Source organism: Trematomus bernacchii, unplaced genomic scaffold (assembly GCF_902827165.1).
Source record: "Trematomus bernacchii unplaced genomic scaffold, fTreBer1.1, whole genome shotgun sequence".
Lineage (NCBI taxonomy): Eukaryota > Metazoa > Chordata > Actinopteri > Perciformes > Nototheniidae > Trematomus > Trematomus bernacchii.
The window spans coordinates 3,648,918-3,668,216 of NW_022988050.1; the positions used below are offsets into that span (position 1 = coordinate 3,648,918).

General features: G+C 40.4%; 1 protein-coding gene across 1 annotated transcript; it reads right to left on the bottom strand.

Annotated features, from left to right (window-relative positions):
- Positions 1-3,446: 3,446 nt before the first annotated feature.
- nlrc3 (NLR family, CARD domain containing 3) lies at positions 3,447-18,983 on the bottom strand. The gene is made up of 19 exons (XM_034119150.1): positions 18,780-18,983; positions 15,623-15,791; positions 12,111-12,374; positions 10,079-11,825; positions 9,913-9,999; positions 9,639-9,722; positions 9,330-9,413; positions 9,148-9,231; positions 8,964-9,047; positions 8,617-8,700; positions 8,368-8,451; positions 7,256-7,339; positions 6,758-6,841; positions 6,034-6,117; positions 5,764-5,847; positions 5,538-5,621; positions 4,926-5,009; positions 4,701-4,784; positions 3,447-4,222 (listed from the first exon to the last, which is right to left on the bottom strand). Exons 2-19 carry the CDS (start codon positions 15,744-15,746, stop codon positions 4,132-4,134), a joined length of 3,405 nt encoding a protein of 1,134 aa, XP_033975041.1. The 5' UTR covers positions 15,747-15,791; positions 18,780-18,983; the 3' UTR covers positions 3,447-4,131.
- Between the last annotated feature and the right edge of the window lie 316 nt (positions 18,984-19,299).

The following is a 19,299-nucleotide window of genomic DNA, read 5'->3' on the forward strand; positions in this document are numbered from 1 at the left end:
TCTGTATCATGCTGTCTATGGTCTGTATGCTAAATATTAAGCTAGAGCTAGGAGGCAGGCTAGCTTTAAGACTGCAAACAGTTTTGGTTGTGTCTCACAGAACAACAAAATCTACCTTCAATCACCTCTATTGTTTGTTTAATGTCTCCTTTTCCAGTTTTTTTGTGGATTCTGTTACCTTTGAAAGATCCAACCGAGGATAGGTTTGAAGCTTTGTTAACTGTCCTCAAGTAATTATTTTGTGGACAGGATGTCTTGACATTAATTGGACGGAGGAGGGCCTGAGCACAACCTATACGTGTTACTGATATCTCCATCTTATTTTTGATTAGGTTCTTTCATTCTGCCATTTATTTTGAGTAATTTCTCAGCACCTCTTTACCTCAATTATGTGTTTGGAGAAATAAGGCCAGGATTTCCCCTCTGCATTTGAATAAGAACTGTTCAAGGATCCAGACACACCTCTTTAAATTAATATGTGCCTCGGAACATAAATAATAGTCAATGCAAATGATTTCTCAGAACCATCAACACTAACCATTTCCAGGAACTCATGACATCTTGTACAACAAAAAAGACTTTAAGTTCAAATGTCTTCAATACCGTGATTTGATTGACAGCACAATAAGTTGTTGTTTCAAACCCCTGGAGCTGTTCTATTTTCATGTTATGAAAAAAAATCATGTATTTTGAGGACAAGACAAGTATAAGCAAAGAAATGTTCATATAGGCTACAGGATGACATTCAAAAGAATATATTGTATTACCTGAAGATCAGGGATATGTTTTGTCCCTTGACTATTGGCAAGTAGAAAACAAGTAAAGGTTAAAACACTAGAATGCTTTGTTTTCTCAGATTCTAGTGCTGCAGTTGTGATATACAGTATTCTGAATCCATCACTACACTATTGTCTGATCAAAGGTGGAACTATGAGTAGTGCTTTGTCAATTTGTTTTCACTGCCACCAAGTGGACCACAGCAAAATAAATCAGCGAATGCAGGTTTAAAACTAGACACCCGTAACAGATACCATATTGTGCAAAGGTGTGTCATGACTGATTGATTAACATAACCATTTAAAAAAAAGAATTAAGCACACCAGTTGATAAATAAGCAAGAAAAAAGATCTGTGCCAAATGGGAAAGCAGGAAGTACACACTCTTTCTGCCACATTTTGGCAATAAATAAATACATTAAAAGAATACATGTTCCTGGAGAAATGTATCATGCTGCAATAGTGGTTTGCTGTAATATGACTAAACGTCCCTACATCTTAATTTATACAAGTAATTATATGATTTAATGGAGAGCACATCATAGGCTATAGAGAGCATGCATTGACATCTCTTTTCCACATGATTCTATCCCTCTCAAGACGTTCACTTATCATGGCTAATGTAAATGGAGAAGAGCTGAACACTTGGTGAAAAAAAGGAAGGCCAGAAATGAAACTTCCCGACACCACTTTTAATTAACTGCCTTGAACAAAGTGAAAAAAATTTTAACCATGAAAGTGCCATGACATAATGAAGTTACATTTTTCCTTGTGATCCTTAACAGAGCTAAAAAAATAAAGATGGGTTTGGATACAGTTTTCATTTTGCACTCATGCACTTTGATTAAGATTATAACATGTGAACCAATCAGCGTCAAATCCACTGCGTTCTGCATCTAGATGATCTATTTAACTGTCACTTACATCGACCCCAGAGACCTTAACTCCCTTATTACCTCCCACCCCCAGTACACCCCCAGTACACCCCCATCCTCCTCCTCCACCCCAGCTGAACTGGTGAGTCACTACAACAACTGTGGCCGTTTCTCAATCGCGAGGATGCTTGCTTGGTAGCACAGCCGAGCATCTTGCTTGAGAAGCAAGGCAAGAATACTTCCTGGCATTCGGAAAACAAAGAGTGGAACAGGCTAGCAAGTGTGCAGGTGTGCGTCATATTAGAGGCCCCGCCTTACATCTTCCGCCACAGATTTGGGGAAATTGGTCCATGCGCAAAGCATTGTGGGGATTTTAAGGACACGAAGTCTACTCATGTGCAGCCTCGAAATTTCCCCCAAACCAAGGACGCGGCCTCGGTGGAATTCCAAGTATGCTGGAGATTGGAACAGTCCTTCGGCGGCACTCGATGACATAGCATCCTTGAAATATTGGCTTGGAAGCCAATATCCTCGTGATTGAGGGTGTTTCTCAATCGCGAGTACGCTTGCTTGTCTGCCGAGCATCTTGCTTCAGAAGCGAGGAAAGAATACTTCCTGACATTTGGAAAACAAAGAGTGGAACAGGCTAGCAAGTGTGCAGATGTGCGTCATATGATAGGCCCCGCCTTACATCTTCCGCCACAGATTTTGGAAATTGGTCCGTGCGCAAAGCATTGTGGGGATTTTAAGACCGCGAAGTCTACTCATGTGCAGCCTCGATATTTCTCCAAACGGAGTACGCCGGGCTCGGTAGATTTCCAAGTATGCTGGGGATTGGAACAGTACTTCGGCGGCACTCGATGACGTAGTATGCTTGAAATAGTGGCTCTGGAGCAGCTTTACTCGCGATTGAGAAACACCCTGAGAAACGGCCTCTCTCTCATCTTCCCTGGATGCTCTGCCCCCCCTGAAAACCTGCAGTCTCATTTGTGCACACTGCTCCCTGGTACACTGCAGTGCTGACCAACAGATCAGAACCACTGGCCGCCATTTTGAACGTCTGTCCAAAAAGACTGGACTCTCAAGCCACATACAGCTCTACAAAGAACACCTGAACCTTAGAAGAACTCTCCACCGCTAAGTCCTGCCAAAACCCAAAAGTACTCCCGATCAAAAAAAACTCTTTAGTATGAGCCAGCACACATGAAGTATGGAGCTACTGCTGAAGTATTGTCAATAGGTTTAGCGTATGCAAATATCACTTCACTATGGTCACCTGGGTGCAAATAACTGATGCCTATAAATATTTATTTTAATCTAATATGGTGCAACTGCAACAAATAAAGTTTTTGGATTTGATAACAGTAACTTTGTTTTGAGTGTGAAATGCTGCATACATAACATTGTGTACTATTGATATTATTATTATAATGATGATTCTCAATGGTTATTATTATTGCACATGCCTGTTCAAGGAAATCTCTTTCACTGCGGGATGCCGTCCCTAATAGGGATGGTTGTCATAGATACCATTCAAAGCTTTTACTGCTGCTTTGTTAATGAAATGACATAAACATGAGGATGATGGACTTCACTTTTTTCTCTCTGTTTCTATGCATACATGTGTATATCCAGCATGAGCAACATAAATACACGCACACACATCTCTCAGAGGCTCTTCGGACCGATTAGGGCCTCTTGTGTTGATGAAAGCGGAGTGCTTTTATCATAGTTATAATAACCATTCAGCACTGTGATTTATTTCCATTTGTTTCTTGGCTTTCGTGAACATAAATACACTTTCTAAACTTCTTTATTAACTTTCTATTGTGCGTCACTCTGTTCAATGCCGCCGAACTTTATAAAAGAACATGTTTGTATTTACAAGACACAAAAGCAAATAGTAAGATCCTTTTTGAGTCGATTCCATTTCCAAGAAACTTTTTAAAACTCTCGGTGATGTTTTTGTGCTCGAGTACTTCTGTCATGCCATGAGTGCAGAACTCTTTAAATATTGTGTTCATGAGTATTTCATCCTGAATCTCATGATGTTAGCACAGCAGGCTATTTCGAGACATAATAATAATTGGAATTAAACTGCTCGATAAATGACAGTGTCCATTGTATTGCTATACAACAAATGATCTTGTGCAAATACAGCAAATGTACAAAATGACTTAACAAAATAGATGTTATCATGGATGCTGAGTGTATTTTAAATTGAAATATGGTGCCACTCTAAATATTCTCACCCTCGTCATGTCTTTTTTCATCCCTTATGGCAACAGCTACCTCAACAATAATGTCATAATAAATATGTTAACATCTATCTTAAAATACAGTGAAACATTTACAGAGTGATAATTAGTAACCAAACATAGCTTTGACATTACATACACCTATATGTGATAACACTGCATTCTGTTCTCTCTATTTTACACGTGCAACTTTCCACAGTAGAAGCCACTCTTTTCTTGAGATCAGATGTCGACCACACAGCCCGGTGCGTTGGCTCGTATGGCGTCTGAGATGACCTTTGCTCCCGATTCCCCAATGCTATTCCCCTGCAGACTGGAGAACAAATCACATGTTTTAGTATAGGCAAGGCAAGGCAAGTTTATTTATATAGCACCTTTCAACACAAGGCAATTCAAAGTGCTTTACAAAAATGAAAGACATTAAGAGCATTAAGAAACATAATTATAAAATGGCATTTAAAAACACTCATTTAAAAGCAAAGATAATAAAACATGAATAACAAAGGTACACGAATAAAAGTTACAGTGCAGTGTGAGATACACACATCTGAAATGTTTAGTTCTGACTCAATCATTGCTAACTTTTTAGCAGAAATAGTTTTCTACAGTATGACCTGACTTTCTTTCTACTTTCTTTTTTAACTTATCCTTTAGTTATGTGTGTTTCATGCTAAACGAACCCCCCTTTGGAAAATTCTAATCCGACCCCATGGTACCTTAAAGTATAAGCAGCATAACAGCATGTACTCATCCTTGAGATGACACAAACACACATACTACTGTCTACTCACTTGATGTATGTCAATTGGTGGTTTCCTTTCAAGGCTGTTGCAATGAATATGGCTCCATCCATACCCAGAGAGTTCTCCTGCAGACTGATGATACATACAATAATTTTTTATCAAATATTTATTTTTTAATAACAGCAAAGTGCTGAATTTGAAAGGAACAAAACAAGTCCAGTAATAAAAAAAAAAGGACATTTTGATTCACATGGCTCATGAGCCAGAACGTACTTCAAAGACTTGAGGCTTCTGTTGCTTTTCAGTGCGTTGGCCAGAGCCTTCGCTCCCTCCATCCCCACGCTGTTCCCTCGCAGACTGAAATAGAGGATCATTAAGTACAAAGCACAACGTTTTTTGTACATTTGGCAGTGTATTGTACGACTGGCAGCATCAACAATGAAACCCTAATAGAAGAGGTTGTACAGATGAAAGATGAAAGGCATCAATGACACAAGTGACTGCTGGGCAATCTTGAAGTTGGCTTTGGGAGATTGGAAGCTTCACAAAGAGACGCATTGTGCTTGTGGTGTGCCATCGTTCAGTTCATAATAAGATTCCTCATAAACAATTTTCTTTTGTTGCCCTTTTGTGAAAAACAGACAGATGATACATTTTTCATACTACTTTTCTGTGTATATTCTAAACCATATTTTGCTAGGTATACTATATCTTGCTAGGTATATTTTCTTTTGTGGTGTTTTTAGAACAAGCTGTTTGTGTCAATACTTACCGACTATGATTGAAAACCGCTGATTTCAATTTGCTGGCTTATTACACAATATTTTAACTGCATAAAAACAAGCAAAGAAAAAAGTTTGACACAAAAGAAAAAGTTTGACTCACTCCAGTGTTTGCAGAGTTTGGTTTCTCATTAGAGCCTCCGCCATTGCCAGGGCGCCACTTGTGCTCGCTGAGACTCCCTGGAGACTATGGAGACAGAATATGTGAACACATGGAAAAGTGACAGAAAAAAAGGGTTTCTATATATATTTAAGACTGACTTCTGTTCTTTATTTCAGGTTAAATACCAAGATATTGATCAATTATGGCACATAAATGCAATACTGACCACAATGTACGCAGAGACATGTTGGTTTTCAAGGCTTCGGCAAGAAAGACGACGCCTTCATTCCCGATAGCATTCTCCTGTAGACTGCAGTAAAGACACATACCGTGACAATTGTGAATAATACCTACGACTGAAATGACACATAATATAAGTAGCTCATGAGACCACGATCAGTCGTGTCAATCCTGTCACTAATCATTTTCACACAGAGAGGCGAGTTCAATTAATGTGGTAATGAGGCTGAAAACGGCTCTGAAACATTGACCTTACTCCAAGAGCTGAATTGTGGCATTAGTGAGGAGAGCGTTGGCCAGAGCTTTAGTGGCAGAGCACTTGATGAAATTCCACTGGAGACTGTAAACAGAGGCACAGAAAGTCAACCACAAGGCAGATACTGTATGCAGGTTTTTTTATACGTCACAAGTAAGGACAATACATGCAAGGAAACATTTGCGATAACAATATTGTCAGCTTCTTTACTACAAAAATCAAATGCATGAATTGACTAAAGACAATGCTAATTTGAGATGTAAATGTGACCTGAAAACGAGTGAACTTGTACGTTGTCTACTCAAACTTTATATACGCTAAAATCTCGGTATTGCTGATGGGAACTGCAGATATTCTTACACCACTCCAAGTGAGCCTTTCACATTTAATGTAGTAATTTCCATAAGTACAAACATATTAATTATACCAGCTTCAAAAGGTACTTATGCATTAAAATAAAGCTACGTTATTTATTCTGCATTTTCTTTCAAATGTTTCTGAGACAGTTTGTTTCTGAGACAAAATCTCCGCATATGCTACAGGTGCATACTTTATTTACAATGAGACGTTTTGAAAACTTTCAATCTTTTTCTTCTATTCTTGTACAAATGTTATGCCGTTTGGGAAAATGTTCAAAGCGAACATAGCTGATCCTTTAACTACTCGCAGGCTCAGGTGTGTGTCCGTGTGTGTTTTTGCATTTGTGTTAAACGGCCTGACTTACTGCAGAGAGGTGAGGCCTCGATTCACTTTGATCGCGCCAGCTATAGCTTGAACCCCTTCATCGTGCAGGAGGTTGGCTGTGAGACTGGGATACACACACACACACAAACACATATACACACAGTAGATAAAGTTAAACAATCACACAATACCCAATGACTCAAGTTAGGTGTTATAAAAGAGTGCAAATGTGGTGTTAATTAAAGTCTTTTACTGTTTGCTCAACATGTCTGCAAATAAAATGTAGCTGCTGCGAAGTTTGAAGAGGCAACTATTTAGTTAGGGAAAAGGCAATTAAAGAAATTACAACTTAGTTGACTTATGCCTTGAAGTTCAGTTTTTGAATAACACCATAATTCTTCACAGTGTTCATGCAGTATTCTCATGGGTTTGTGATTTAGCACAGGCTGGGGTTGAGTGGGTGTAAACTTGACATTCTGTGAGCAGTGGGATAATGCAGGGAATTACAGAGCACACTACTAATAATAAGGTGACTCACTCGAGGTCCTGAAGCGAGTTGTTCTCATGGAGGGCCTGGGCCATGTTCTTCGCCCCCTCGACCCCAATGGAGTTCTCCCTCAAACTATCAGATGCAGAAAAACATATGGAAAAGAAAAGATAAGAAACTACAGTTTTCACAACAATCTCCCATTGTTATTTGTATTTAACAGCGCTAGATAAAAATAATGATAGCACTCTTACATCTGTAAAGGTTATATACTGTAAAGCAATAGCCAGCATTTACGTAGCTTAGCATTTTAGAAAAGACTGAAAATCAATGGTAACAAAGTCCACCTAACATCACCTCTAGAGTTCTGAAGCTAAGCTAACTAAGGAAGTGCATTTTTTTTGTGAAAAAATCAGCAGTTCTTTTAATGTTTTACTTTTTCAATAGCTTGCATATCATGTGACCAAGTGACTTTGTTTTTCTACACTGGACAAGTAGGACAAAGTTTATTTTGAATAGCTTTAGAAGCTATTGAAAAGAAACAAGACTGAAATAAACTCAATGTTCATAACAGCATTCATATACATCCTATAAAAAGGGTTTAACAGTTCTGTATTGATATGGAGTCATAATGACACATACAATATTAAACATAGTCCAAAGTTCTTATTTAAACTGCTTAACAAAAATAATCATTTAAACTCACCAATAAACTCAAATTACAAATTAATTGGTTATCAAAAAAGCTGTGCCTCATAAGGAACATTTATTAGATATTTAAGCATGTTTTTTAACAAAAATGGGCATGTTATCTTAGAGGTATTGAATATAATATTTGTTTTTTGTTATTCAAATGGAAATGTACTGATGGTCCCTAATTAAAATCCTGTGGTTAAGAGAGAGGGATCGGATGTGATCTAACCGTCCTCTGACTGCAGACAGACTGTGGACCAGAGTACGTGCCATGGCTTATTAAGGGATGTGTCTCAATAACAAGAGGTCAACCTGTGGTGTTTTTGTTGTTACATTTGGTTGTGACAGTGCTGTTTCTCTGTCTTTAAAAAAACACGTCCTTATTTTGCGTCTTGAATCAGTTGGTTTCAAGAGCTGGTGGACTTTTGATAAACATATCAGATTTGTGTTTGCCAAAGATCAGTACTCACTTCAAGGAGACCAGACCACGGTTCAGCCGGAGCGCTTTGGTTAACGCCGTCATCCCCTTGTTGCTGATGGAGTTACTCTGAAGTCTGTCGAAACAAATGTAAAAAAAAAAACAGAAGTAAAGCACTGGCAAGACAAACTGCGTAATTGTTGCACAGTATGTAAGCCATAGTGTTACAACAATGGTAAAATGAATTAGCAGTGGAATTTCAAATGGAAATTGATAATGGTAGAAAGCAGGAGGTACTGACTGCAGCGACAGCAGCGTGTGGTTCACTGTCAGAGCCTCGGCCAGAGCCACTGTTCCTTTGTCCCCGAGCTGGTTACTACAAAGACTGCAGAAAAAGTAAAATCAGTATGTGACCCCCTAATAGGCTGTGTAATAAAAAACCTTTCATAAGAACATGTCTGGCAGCATGTTATTATTGAGCTTAACTACTGAAAACCTGAAAATAGACACGAAATAAACATAGATAAAGAAGAATATGTATGTCTTAAATGCATTAAATATGCATTAGATTGGAAGTGATTTGTTATTGCATAATTATACATGACATCAATATAAGTGCAGTGAAAAAGTCTATCTTTGAACAATTACATCAGTTTTGTGAGGGTCCGGTTTGTCTTCAGCGCCTCTGCAATCCTTTTGGCTCCTCCAGCTCCAACCATGTTCTTCCGTAAGCTAAATAATGACATGCATGAAAGGCAAAAGAAGTGATTTCTCTCCAAAAAAAAACGTATAAAATAAAATATGTCTTAAATAACTAAAGGGAAACACTCACTTCAGAGACACCAGTTTGCGGTTGCAGTGCAGCACTTCTGCGAGAGCCTGAGCACCTTCCTCTTCAATGGAATTGTTCTGGAAGCTGAGAAGTGGTGGAAATTGAGCAATTACATCAACTCCAGCTGTTAGACTGGCAACTGTTAGGGTAATTTCTCTATGGACTACGCCAATTATACTCACTTGATTGATACCAGGACTTGGTTCATTTTTAGAGCCTCTGCAAGGAACTTCGCGCCTTTAGAGCCAATGTTGTTGTTCCGGAGACTGAATTATAAAAAAAGCTGGTTAGATGAAGGACAGTATACATAACTGTAAAATATGAAAACTTCAGCACAAATTGTGACATTTATTTTTAAAGCTGCATTGAATGTGACAGATTTGTGATCTAAAGAAATGCTCAATATGCAGAAAATGAATTGAATTCCAAAGGTTGTGCCTGTCACTTGATTCAATTCTGTTATAGGTCAAAGGCAAACAAACAAATCTCACTTGAGAGACGTTAGCGTCCGGTTCACCAAGAGCGCTCGACTCAGAGCTTTGGCACCTTTGTTGCTGATGGCATTCTCTGCCAAACTGAAGGAATGAGTAAAAAAAAGTTTAAATATGACAAAATATTGATCATTGGCTGTCTCTAACATAAAAAAGACACTGACTTGTTATAAAAAAGTGAAACTATTCATGTCAAAAATCCTTTCAAGTTCAAACTACAGTGGTTCAGAACAGATCAAATGTTCTTCATACTGAAAAATAAGTGTTATCGCACCTTATTTTCTGAATATGGCAGTCTTTAGCACTTAGGAGGCTTCCCAGCAGCTCCATGACATCATCTTTAAAGTGATTGTTCTCCAACCTGTGAAGTAGATACGTTAAAAGTGTTACCCTTCTCCTGAGTTTCAGTTCACTGGGAGATGGTGCTTTCGGGATCTGACCTGAGAAAGCTGCAGTACAGCAGCTGTGGGAGCAAACATTTGACCGTGGCGTAGTTCAGGGAGCCGGTGAGGTTGGTCTGCTCGCTGCACTCTGCCGACACATGCAGCAGGTAGCCCAGCACCACACAGTGAGTGCGAGTTAGCTTCCCTGCCAGGCTGCCCAGCTGCAAGTCTTCCTCCACGCTCCGCAGCAGCTCTGTGTGCTGCAGCTCCTGTAAACAATAAGCCAGGTTGACCGACCGCAGGGACACCACCGACCCTCCACTGACCAACAGACCCTGTAGAAACCCCGCTGCCCACGCCTTCTGGTTCCCATCGTCCTTCCCGAGGGCCAGCAGCCCAGCGAGAGGCTTTATTGCCGCCGGACACAGCAGGCCTGTCAGGAAGCGCACAAACACGTCCAGGTGACCGTCCTCCGCCTGCTGCGAGTGCTGGAAGGCGCTTTTGAAGTGGTTCTGGAAACCGATCTTGGGCCAAGACATGGTGCTCTCTGAGAATAAGTCAAAGAGTGCCCGCTTGGAGGAGATGTGGTAGAAGGTAGCTGCAAGAAACTCCTGCAGAGTCAAATGAGTGAAGCGGTATGTCGTGGACAAGGTCGACTCCTCCCGAACAAGAACTCCAGCCCCCAGACTGCACTGGGTCAACAGCAGGTCTATCCCATAGGCCCGGAGGTCCTGCTCGCTGAAGGTGTACTTGTGTTTGAGGAGCCCATAAAACGCCAGACGCCCAAGGTTTCCCAGCAGTTTGCGATTAGTCCCGTGAACCTGCTCCATTTTCACAGGCTCCCGGCCCCTTGGTTCACCTACTTCTGCCTTCATAGAACAAAAGTGAGCGTAGAGTTCGGTACACGTCCTGGGGAGGCTTTCCTGTGTTTCACTCTGCATGATGTACATCAGAGTGTCTGCTACTATCCACGAAATGCAAGGTATGTAGCACATCACCATTAGGATCTTATTGGACTCCAAGTGCGCCCAGATCTTACTGGAAAAATCCCTCTCGGAGAAGTGGTGGTTTAGGAAGAGCTGGATGTCCTTTGAGCTGAATCCTGGGATTTCAGTCACCCTGTCAACCAATCCTCCGGGGATTAGTGAGGCCACCCCGGGCCTGGAGGTCACCCACACCGCTACGTCAGGGAGAAGATTCCCCCGGAGGATGTTAGTCACCAGGTCATCGATGGACACCTCTTTCTTTGGGTCGCTGCAAGGAGCTGCATCGGAGAAATTTAAGGTGCAGCGAAATTCGTCCAAACCATCGAGAATGAGCAGTGTGCGGCAGGAGCTGCTCAGGACCAGACCGGGGTCCGTTAGATGAGGAAAAGCCATTTTAACCAGCCTCTCAGCAGAGACTTTCTCCAGGGAGTTCAGCTCGCAAAAAGTGAAAGGCAAGACAAAGCTCACATCGGTGCAGATGGCTCCTTGGCTCCACTGTCGGATGAAGTGTCGGACCCAGGTTGTCTTGCCGATACCAGCCACCCCGACTGTGAGGGAGACCCGCGGGGGTAAACTAACCCGGGTCAAAGGCTCCAAGAGTTTGGTCAGCCCAAGCTGTCTGAGATGATTTCTCTTCCTTCCTCGAGTCGCCCCGACCTGCATTAAGTCGTGTTCTTTCTGCTGTATGTCGGAAAGTCCATCAACCAGAAGTAATGTCCTGGAGGAGATGTTCAGTTTGGGGCAGATGATTGAATCTCGGTCTCTGTACTGCTCGTATCGTCGGAGGAGTGCCTCTTTGTGCTCCTTCACCATGGATTCTGTGGAGAATAGGTTCAGGTTATTTGTATTTCAATTACCAACTTGAGAACAGGAAATGGATTGTGTTAAGAGTGTTTCTTATTTCAAGAGCGGGGCAAAGTGCTTTCCAATGAGTTACATTAACACGCACATATTCACAACTGCTCAACAGGAGCATTTTTTGGGGCATAATGGGTTGGTACATGCTGTTAAAAAGATTCAGGAATGAAACCAACACCTTGGCTATTACTGACTATCTTCAGCCTTTACAAACGAATACCAAAATGCTATCTCAAGCACCTTACCGTGGTTGATGATGAGCTGGGCCACCTGAGAGTCTGAGCTCTGAACGAAGGCCCGCAGAGCGTCAGACCCTTGAGAGTCCTTGCCAGAGACGATGGCTGTGAACATGTTGACCTGTTCCTGCAGCCGGCCCGCCTCCTTGACCTTCGTCTCTTCAGCTGAACTCAACACATCCATCTTTCTCAGGTGTGTCATCATGTCCTCCAGGAAGGAGGTTGTGATGAAGCGTTGCAGCTGGTCTTGGTGCTTTTGGATCCAGCCAAGTTCTAGATCGAAATATTGCAGATAGTCTTAAGACATAGAAACTGAAATGATGATGTGATAATTAAAAAAAGTCTATTTTCCTAAAGTAGAACAACCCTTTTTGCATGGTGCTTTATAAGAGAAGCAAGTTTTCCTCTGTTCATGTTTGTCTTATTCTCAGATTTCATTCATTCTTTGTCAATAACTGAAAACTACGATAGAATTAATGTGCAAATTCTGGTCATTTCTGTTTCTAAAAGAAGGAAAACAAAATGTATAATCTCACTTCTTTGATGAATATTTAATGCATAATTTTTTTATTTTCCATTTTGTGGAGGCGGTGGCTAAGTGGATAGGGCGCTGGACTTTGAATCAGAGGGTAGCAAGTTCGAGTCCCACTGCAGTCAGCATGTCGTTGTGTCCCTGGGCAAGACACTTCACCCCAAATTGCTCCTGTGGGGATTGCCCACAGTACTGAATGTATGTAAGTCGCTTTGGATAAAAGCGTCTAACAAATGACATGTCATAATAATTGTCTGTCAGGTTATCACGTTTCACAACATCAGTATTCTAAATAACAACCTGTTCCTCTTTTCATTTCACAATCTTTTCAATGAATTAAAAATGTCAGACGTCACTCAAAAAAGAAAATACAGAAGGACCAAGAGAGGCGGATATTGTGTGTGCAAATCCCCTGACTTTCCCTCTGACCTTTCCTCTAATGCAAACCGCAAGATAGATGTTTACATCCAGGATTAATACCCCTGACCTTTCCTCTAAAGTCCACAAAGCATCTCTCCAGGTGATCATTATCTTGTATTTAATTGTTCTCCAAAATGGTGGTATTGATCAAATAAATGCCAATCAGATTGACTTTGTCTTAAGTGCGAATTTCAGTTTTTAAAATGTCTTCAATTATGCATCCAAAAACACCCATTTGAACATATAAAACTAGAAGAGTGTTCACAACTTCATGTAACTTAAAAAACATCCCTAGAATGTCCATCTATCAGCTTTATTTAAAACCCTACTAAAATTGAAATGGATCCTTACATTTGATAGATGTACAAACCTGCAAAATGTGTATCTGCGAGGAACATTGGTTTTATGTACCAGGACATCATTATCCTAAAGATGACCTTTGGTTATTCAGCAGAGAAAGACTCTCCTCTCTAAATTAATGAGTTAATGAGATTAATGTTTGAATACAAAGCTGTAAATCTCCAGGTTTCGGTTACAACTTATTTGGCATTTTCAGGTTCTTAAGAGCAGATCAAAGTTATTCACCAGTCTCACAGGAAACTTGTGAGTGGATGTGGTGAGCAGTACTGTAGGTCATAGTTTGAAAACTAAATACAAAATAATATATCTAAATATATACTTTTTCTATAGTGTTTGTGGTGGATACTTCAGTAGGAGTGCTAAACCAAAGTAAACTGTTTGACGTTGTTTTGCTGAATAAAAGGGTTGAAAACGTCACCGTGAAATTCATCAAGACGCCTAAATTAAGCTCAAGCTGACATCACATCCACGTTTGAGTTTTTTATTTGACAACATCTGAACTGCTCTTACTCTTCTTGTTTTTTTCTCCCAAACTAATCCTTTTTATTCTCTTCTCAACTTTCACCAATTCCCTTTGATTTACCACCAGGCTTAGTGTCACCAAACAATAACACAACAATCCTCCTGCAGCTGATGATGGAAAAAAAAGTCCTGGTCTTTAATAAGAAATCTTATTGTAAAAGATTAAGCTGATAAAACCCTTACTTGGTTGCAATAACAGTTGGAAGAATTTAATTAAAAACTTCAATTATGAAAGCTAGGTTGTTCTTTCTTCAGCTTTCATTAAAACACAGCCCCTGATGCTCTACAGATAAAGCTGTAATAATGGATAATAACCTAAAAATAACTTCAATGAATCAGGAATGATATATTCAGTTTAATCAAAGTGGAGTTCATTTTCTTTGGCTGTATTGTAAATTAAATAGTGGTACTTATCTTATTATAGATTCATTTAAAGGAAGCTATTATTATGCCTACTGGTAGATGATTAAACTCATCTGACTGAATGGATACTTTTCTATATCATAAAGGTGGGGTAGGTAAGTTTGAGAAACCGCCTCGAGATCGCTAGAATTTGAAAATACACAACCGGAGAAAATCTGGCACTTCCTTACAAAGCCCCTCCTCCAACACACACGAACGCGCACATGACCAATGAGGGCACGAGATAAGTTTGTGCCCCGATGGAAGGCTGACAGGCAGGTAGGCCATCCAGTTATTTTAGCCAGGCCGGCTAAAATGATTGGTTGTGCTTTTTACAGTACTACGGCTTCCACAATAATAATTACAGTACTACGGCTTCCACAGATGACATTTTTTTATGGATTTTTTGTCAAAGCACTTAAGATATTCATTGCTATCGGGATGTTAAGAGCATTCCATGGAATATAACAAAAAGTGTATCTCGAGCCGGTTTCTCAAACTTACCTACCCTACCTTTAACATTCAATAGCTTCAAACGTTTTTATTACATTTTTAGGTTGTCAGTCTTACTTTTTATCTACTTTAACTGTGTGAATGTATGCACACCAAGGTCAATTCCTCGTATGTGTTAACCTACTTGGCAATAAACCTATTTCTGATCAAACACTGCAATCTTCACCATTATGAGCCTTTCCATCCAACCTCCACAGTTAGGATAACTCAAAATAAAGGGGAAGACGGTTCAGCTCCATCAAATCCCGGACAAATAGACATAAGAACAGCTATTACCCCAGTGCCATACGTGAGCTGAACACAGCCAGACAATCACAGCACTAATGGAACTGAACTGAATTGATGCTCAACTAAGTACATGTTTACAACCAACTGCACCTTATATTCTACCTCATACCGTTTTTATAGAACACATATTTATTTCTAGTTTTGTAATTATGAACTGCACTGATAAATACATGTACTTATTGACTTGTTTACTGCCTTGAATGTATTGTTCTTGTATGGTAATGTTGTATTGTTTTGTAAGCGTACTGTTCAATGTATCATAGGTCGAATTTATAGTCACTTTATATATTATATATTAAAAGTTGTAGCTTGTATTGTCAACATTATACTTATACTGTCTGTTATGTGTGATTGCACCATCGGGAATGCTTGGAATTTCGCTGTACTCTGTGTAGTGACAATAAAGGAATCTAATCTAATCTAAAGGAGTTTTAAACACAGGAAATGAACCAAAAAGGTCACATGATGATTCTGAAACTCGTACCCTCTGTTTCTGCTTTTGAAGAGACGGAGCAGGGTGTCGACTGAAGGTCCACGTAGCAGTCGTCCTGCCACGTGATGCGTTTGCTTCGATCCAGGATAGAATCGTAGTGGGCCCTCCTCTCCATGAGGAATCTGGATATGTTCTGCCCACCAGATGCTCCTGGTTTAGTCTACACAATAAAAAACAGCATTACTTACACAGTGAGGATAAAAAGAGGTGAAGAAATAAACTAGAACTGCAGCGATTAGTTCATCTTCAGAAGCATTATCGCCTATTTTGATCATAATGTCATTTTCTTTCATGAAAATGTTGTAGAAAATGTTGTTTTAAACCTTTCAAATATGGAGTTTTGTATCATGTGACTGAAAATCTTTGGGTTATAAACTGAACAAACTAGACATTAAAGACAATACCTAGGACTTTGTGAAACTCTCATACTGTAGATATTTTGGATGATTTCCTTACCTTTCATGGACTAAAATGTATTATTATTATTGAAAACAAGTCTTACTGTAATTTCAGCCCGAAAATGTCAGTCCTCAGTCTAATTAATGCTCCAAATGTGAGTTTATATTGCAATTGGGTGATGCAAAACTGATTCAGAATGTCTTTTGAAAGCCACACAGATGACTTACAAAATGAGATGTATGGACTTATTCTAAAACTTTCACTGATAATGTTAACATCTATTTTAGAGAGACAGATTTAATCAACAGATGGCTATTCGTCTTTCTGCATATGCACTGAGAATCTATCATTAATTTACAAGAGGCGACAGATGGCTGATACCAGAGCGACGATCCCTTTTGAAGGCTCTTTTTCTCATGTGCTAAATGTAATGCAGCGCTTTTCATAAGAAACTCAGAGAAATGATTCAAAAGGTTTCCAAATGATGCAGCCTTGAATAATAGCATTTATAGAATAACTATTCTGCTAATTGCCAGGTTTCAAATTAGTATGTAGTGTCTCTACTGTGACATGTTTCTATGCTTTAATGTTCAAAAAGCTCTTTATTTTTCTCATACTGCCTATGCTGCAGCACCTCTTTTCACCCTCTGTCTGAAATCAGAGCCCAGTCTGCTCTGATTGGTTAGCTGGCAAGCTCTGTTTTAATAATAATAATAATAATAATAATAATAATAATAATAATACATGAGACTTGTATAGCGCTTTTCTAGAAACTCAAAGACACTTTGACAGAGAATAAAAAACAACAAAGAAAAAAAATTCAGAACGAGATAAACAAAAACAGAAAATAGGGGGGGGGGGGGGGGGGGGGTGGTCAGTGGTTGAATGCAGTGTTGAACAGGTGGGTTTTGAGTGATGTTTTGAATGCGGTGAGGGAGGAAGAGTCTCTGATGGATTGGGGTAGTGAGTTCCAGAGGGTGGGTGCAGCAACGGAGAAGGCTCTGTCGCCCCAGGACTTGAGGTTGGTCCGGGTGGGGGGGGGGGACAGGAGGTTGGCAGCAGCAGAGCGGAGGGAGCGAGTGGAAGTGTGTCTGTGGAGGAGCTCAGTCAGGTAGGATGGGGCCAGGTTACGGAGGGCTTTGTATGTCATCAGGAGGATTTTGTACTGAATTCTCTGGGGGATGGGGAGCCAGTGGAGCTTGATGAGGACGGGGGTAATGTGTTCACGGATTCCGGTGTGGGTGAGTAGACGGGCGGCGGAGTTCTGGATGTATTGAAGTTTGTTGATTTTTTTTGGTGAACCATAGAGGAGGCTGTTGCAATAGGCCAAACGGGAGGTGATGAAGGCGTGGATGAGGGTTTCTGCAGCAATGGGGGAGAGGGATGGACGTAGACGGGCGATGTTTTTGAGGTGGAAGAAGGCTGTCTTGGTGATCTGTTTGATGTATTTGTTGAAGGAGAGGGTTTGGTCAAATATGATGCCTAGGATGTGAGGGGAGGTCTGGACTGGGAAACCGTCTATGTTGAGGGTGAAGTTATGGATAGATGTGGTGAGCTTTTTAGGTCCAATGATGATTATTTCGGATTTATCGCAGTTGAGTTGGAGCCAGGATTTTATTTCAGTGATGCAGTTTGTCAGGATGGAGTGGGTAGCAGCGGAGATGGACTTGGTGGAGGTGAGGAGCTGGATGTCGTCGGCAAAGCAGTGGAATTGAAGTCCATGACGGCGGATTAAGTGACCAAGGGGAAGGAGGTATGGATGAAGAGGAGGGGGCCGAGAACTGAACCTTGGGGGACACCTTGTGATTGGTCAACCGCTTAGAGATGTCCCGCCCCTTAGTCTATCATGTACAAAGTGTTGGAGCGCTTTCCAGTAGGAGCACGAGTGTTACATAATTATGTCACTATGTTCGGGAAGTAAACAAAGGAATCCAAAGGTGGCGTTTCGGGAAGGGGAGGGAGGGAACTTTGGGATTTTAGAGACCATTTACATGCACAAAAAACTTTATAACACACTACAGGAAAGGGAAACCCCCAAAAAGCCTAACAGGGGCTCACAACACATTGTACTCTTTACTGTCAGAAGGATTTACTGTTAGGGTGATGGCTGTTAAAACTAAAACACACATCCTACATTATTTGATATATTTTCTAAACTGTTTAATTTCCATCGTTGCAAAGCATATTGTATTACATTTATTTAGTAAATGTTCTACTGATAGGGTTGATAAGTGTGATTTCATGTCACGAACTGCAGATATATAAATGAAAAGTATGTTTTGAGGTTTCACTGACACAAAATGAGAAATGTCAAAGGCCTTCCTGTGTGGTTTATCGCTGATCACGTCTCTTTTCATAAAGGAAGCCGGTTCAAAAACTCAAATGTACTTCAGACAGCGTGCACGCATCCGTTGCTAAGTTTACAGACTGTCTCAGTGCCATAAACAACTCAATGACATACGGTTACTGTAGAAATGTGTTGTTAGTGTGATAGGGAGACCAAACATTTACTAGAAACAAGTCTGGGAAAAAAAACACAAGCAACACACTGTAAAAAATAAGCCAGTTGATGCATGAGGTGCAAATATGTCAGATGTATTGTATTTTAATGTAAGGCATTTCTTTTATCCCATATTCATTGTCCTGGATGCTCAAGGCCGTGGTTGAAAGGAAACATAATAAAACAGCTGGAGTCAAAAGGGACAATTATAAAGTGCCTTGTGCAATAAGCAAAGCTCAGATAACTCACCTCAGGCTTGTTGAAGCGGTCTGTAGGCGTCAAAGGATGTGAAGCGCTGCCCACACGGATACTTTGTGCACGACCGCCATTATTGTCCTGGAAGCAGCTGAAGGAGAAAGTGTGAGTTGGAGGAATCTAAAAGGAGTGAAACCTGGCCGAGGACAAACGTCAAATAAACGTCCTGAAGTCAGTGCTGCTGCTCGAGAAAGCGTGTCATGCTGCAGCTCCTTCCTGTCTACCTAATCTGACTTCCTGTGTTGTGGTTTGCAGGTTGAACAGTGAAAAATGAAACAAATCATTTGCCTTGTTCTTGTGCAGGCTAGGCCTTAAACGCAGGCGATGTTGAACCACAAATAAGACCTGAGAAGAGACACACTATATGATTGGTAAGCTTACAAGAGCAAAACACACTTAAATGCTGAGAGGTCATAATTATAAAAGGTGTTTAGAAAATTGTAGAGAAAAAAGCTCTCCACGTTTATCTTGGCAGGAAGTCTCAAAACATATTATATATAATGTGTAGGTACTG

What these genes read in the sequence shown, in the direction of transcription:
- nlrc3 (XM_034119150.1), bottom strand. Translation starts at nt 15,746, where the DNA reads ATGGAGAGGAGGGCCCACTACGATTCTATCCTGGATCGAAGCAAACGC. An exon ending in TTCAAAAGCAGAAACAGAGG is followed by an intron (nt 12,375 to 15,622) that starts GTACGAGTTTCA and finishes ATTTCGATCTAG; the next exon opens with AACTTGGCTGGATCCAAAAG. An exon ending in CGAGGCCTCACCTCTCTGCA is followed by an intron (nt 6,118 to 6,757) that starts GTAAGTCAGGCC and finishes CTCTGTTTACAG; the next exon opens with TCTCCAGTGGAATTTCATCA.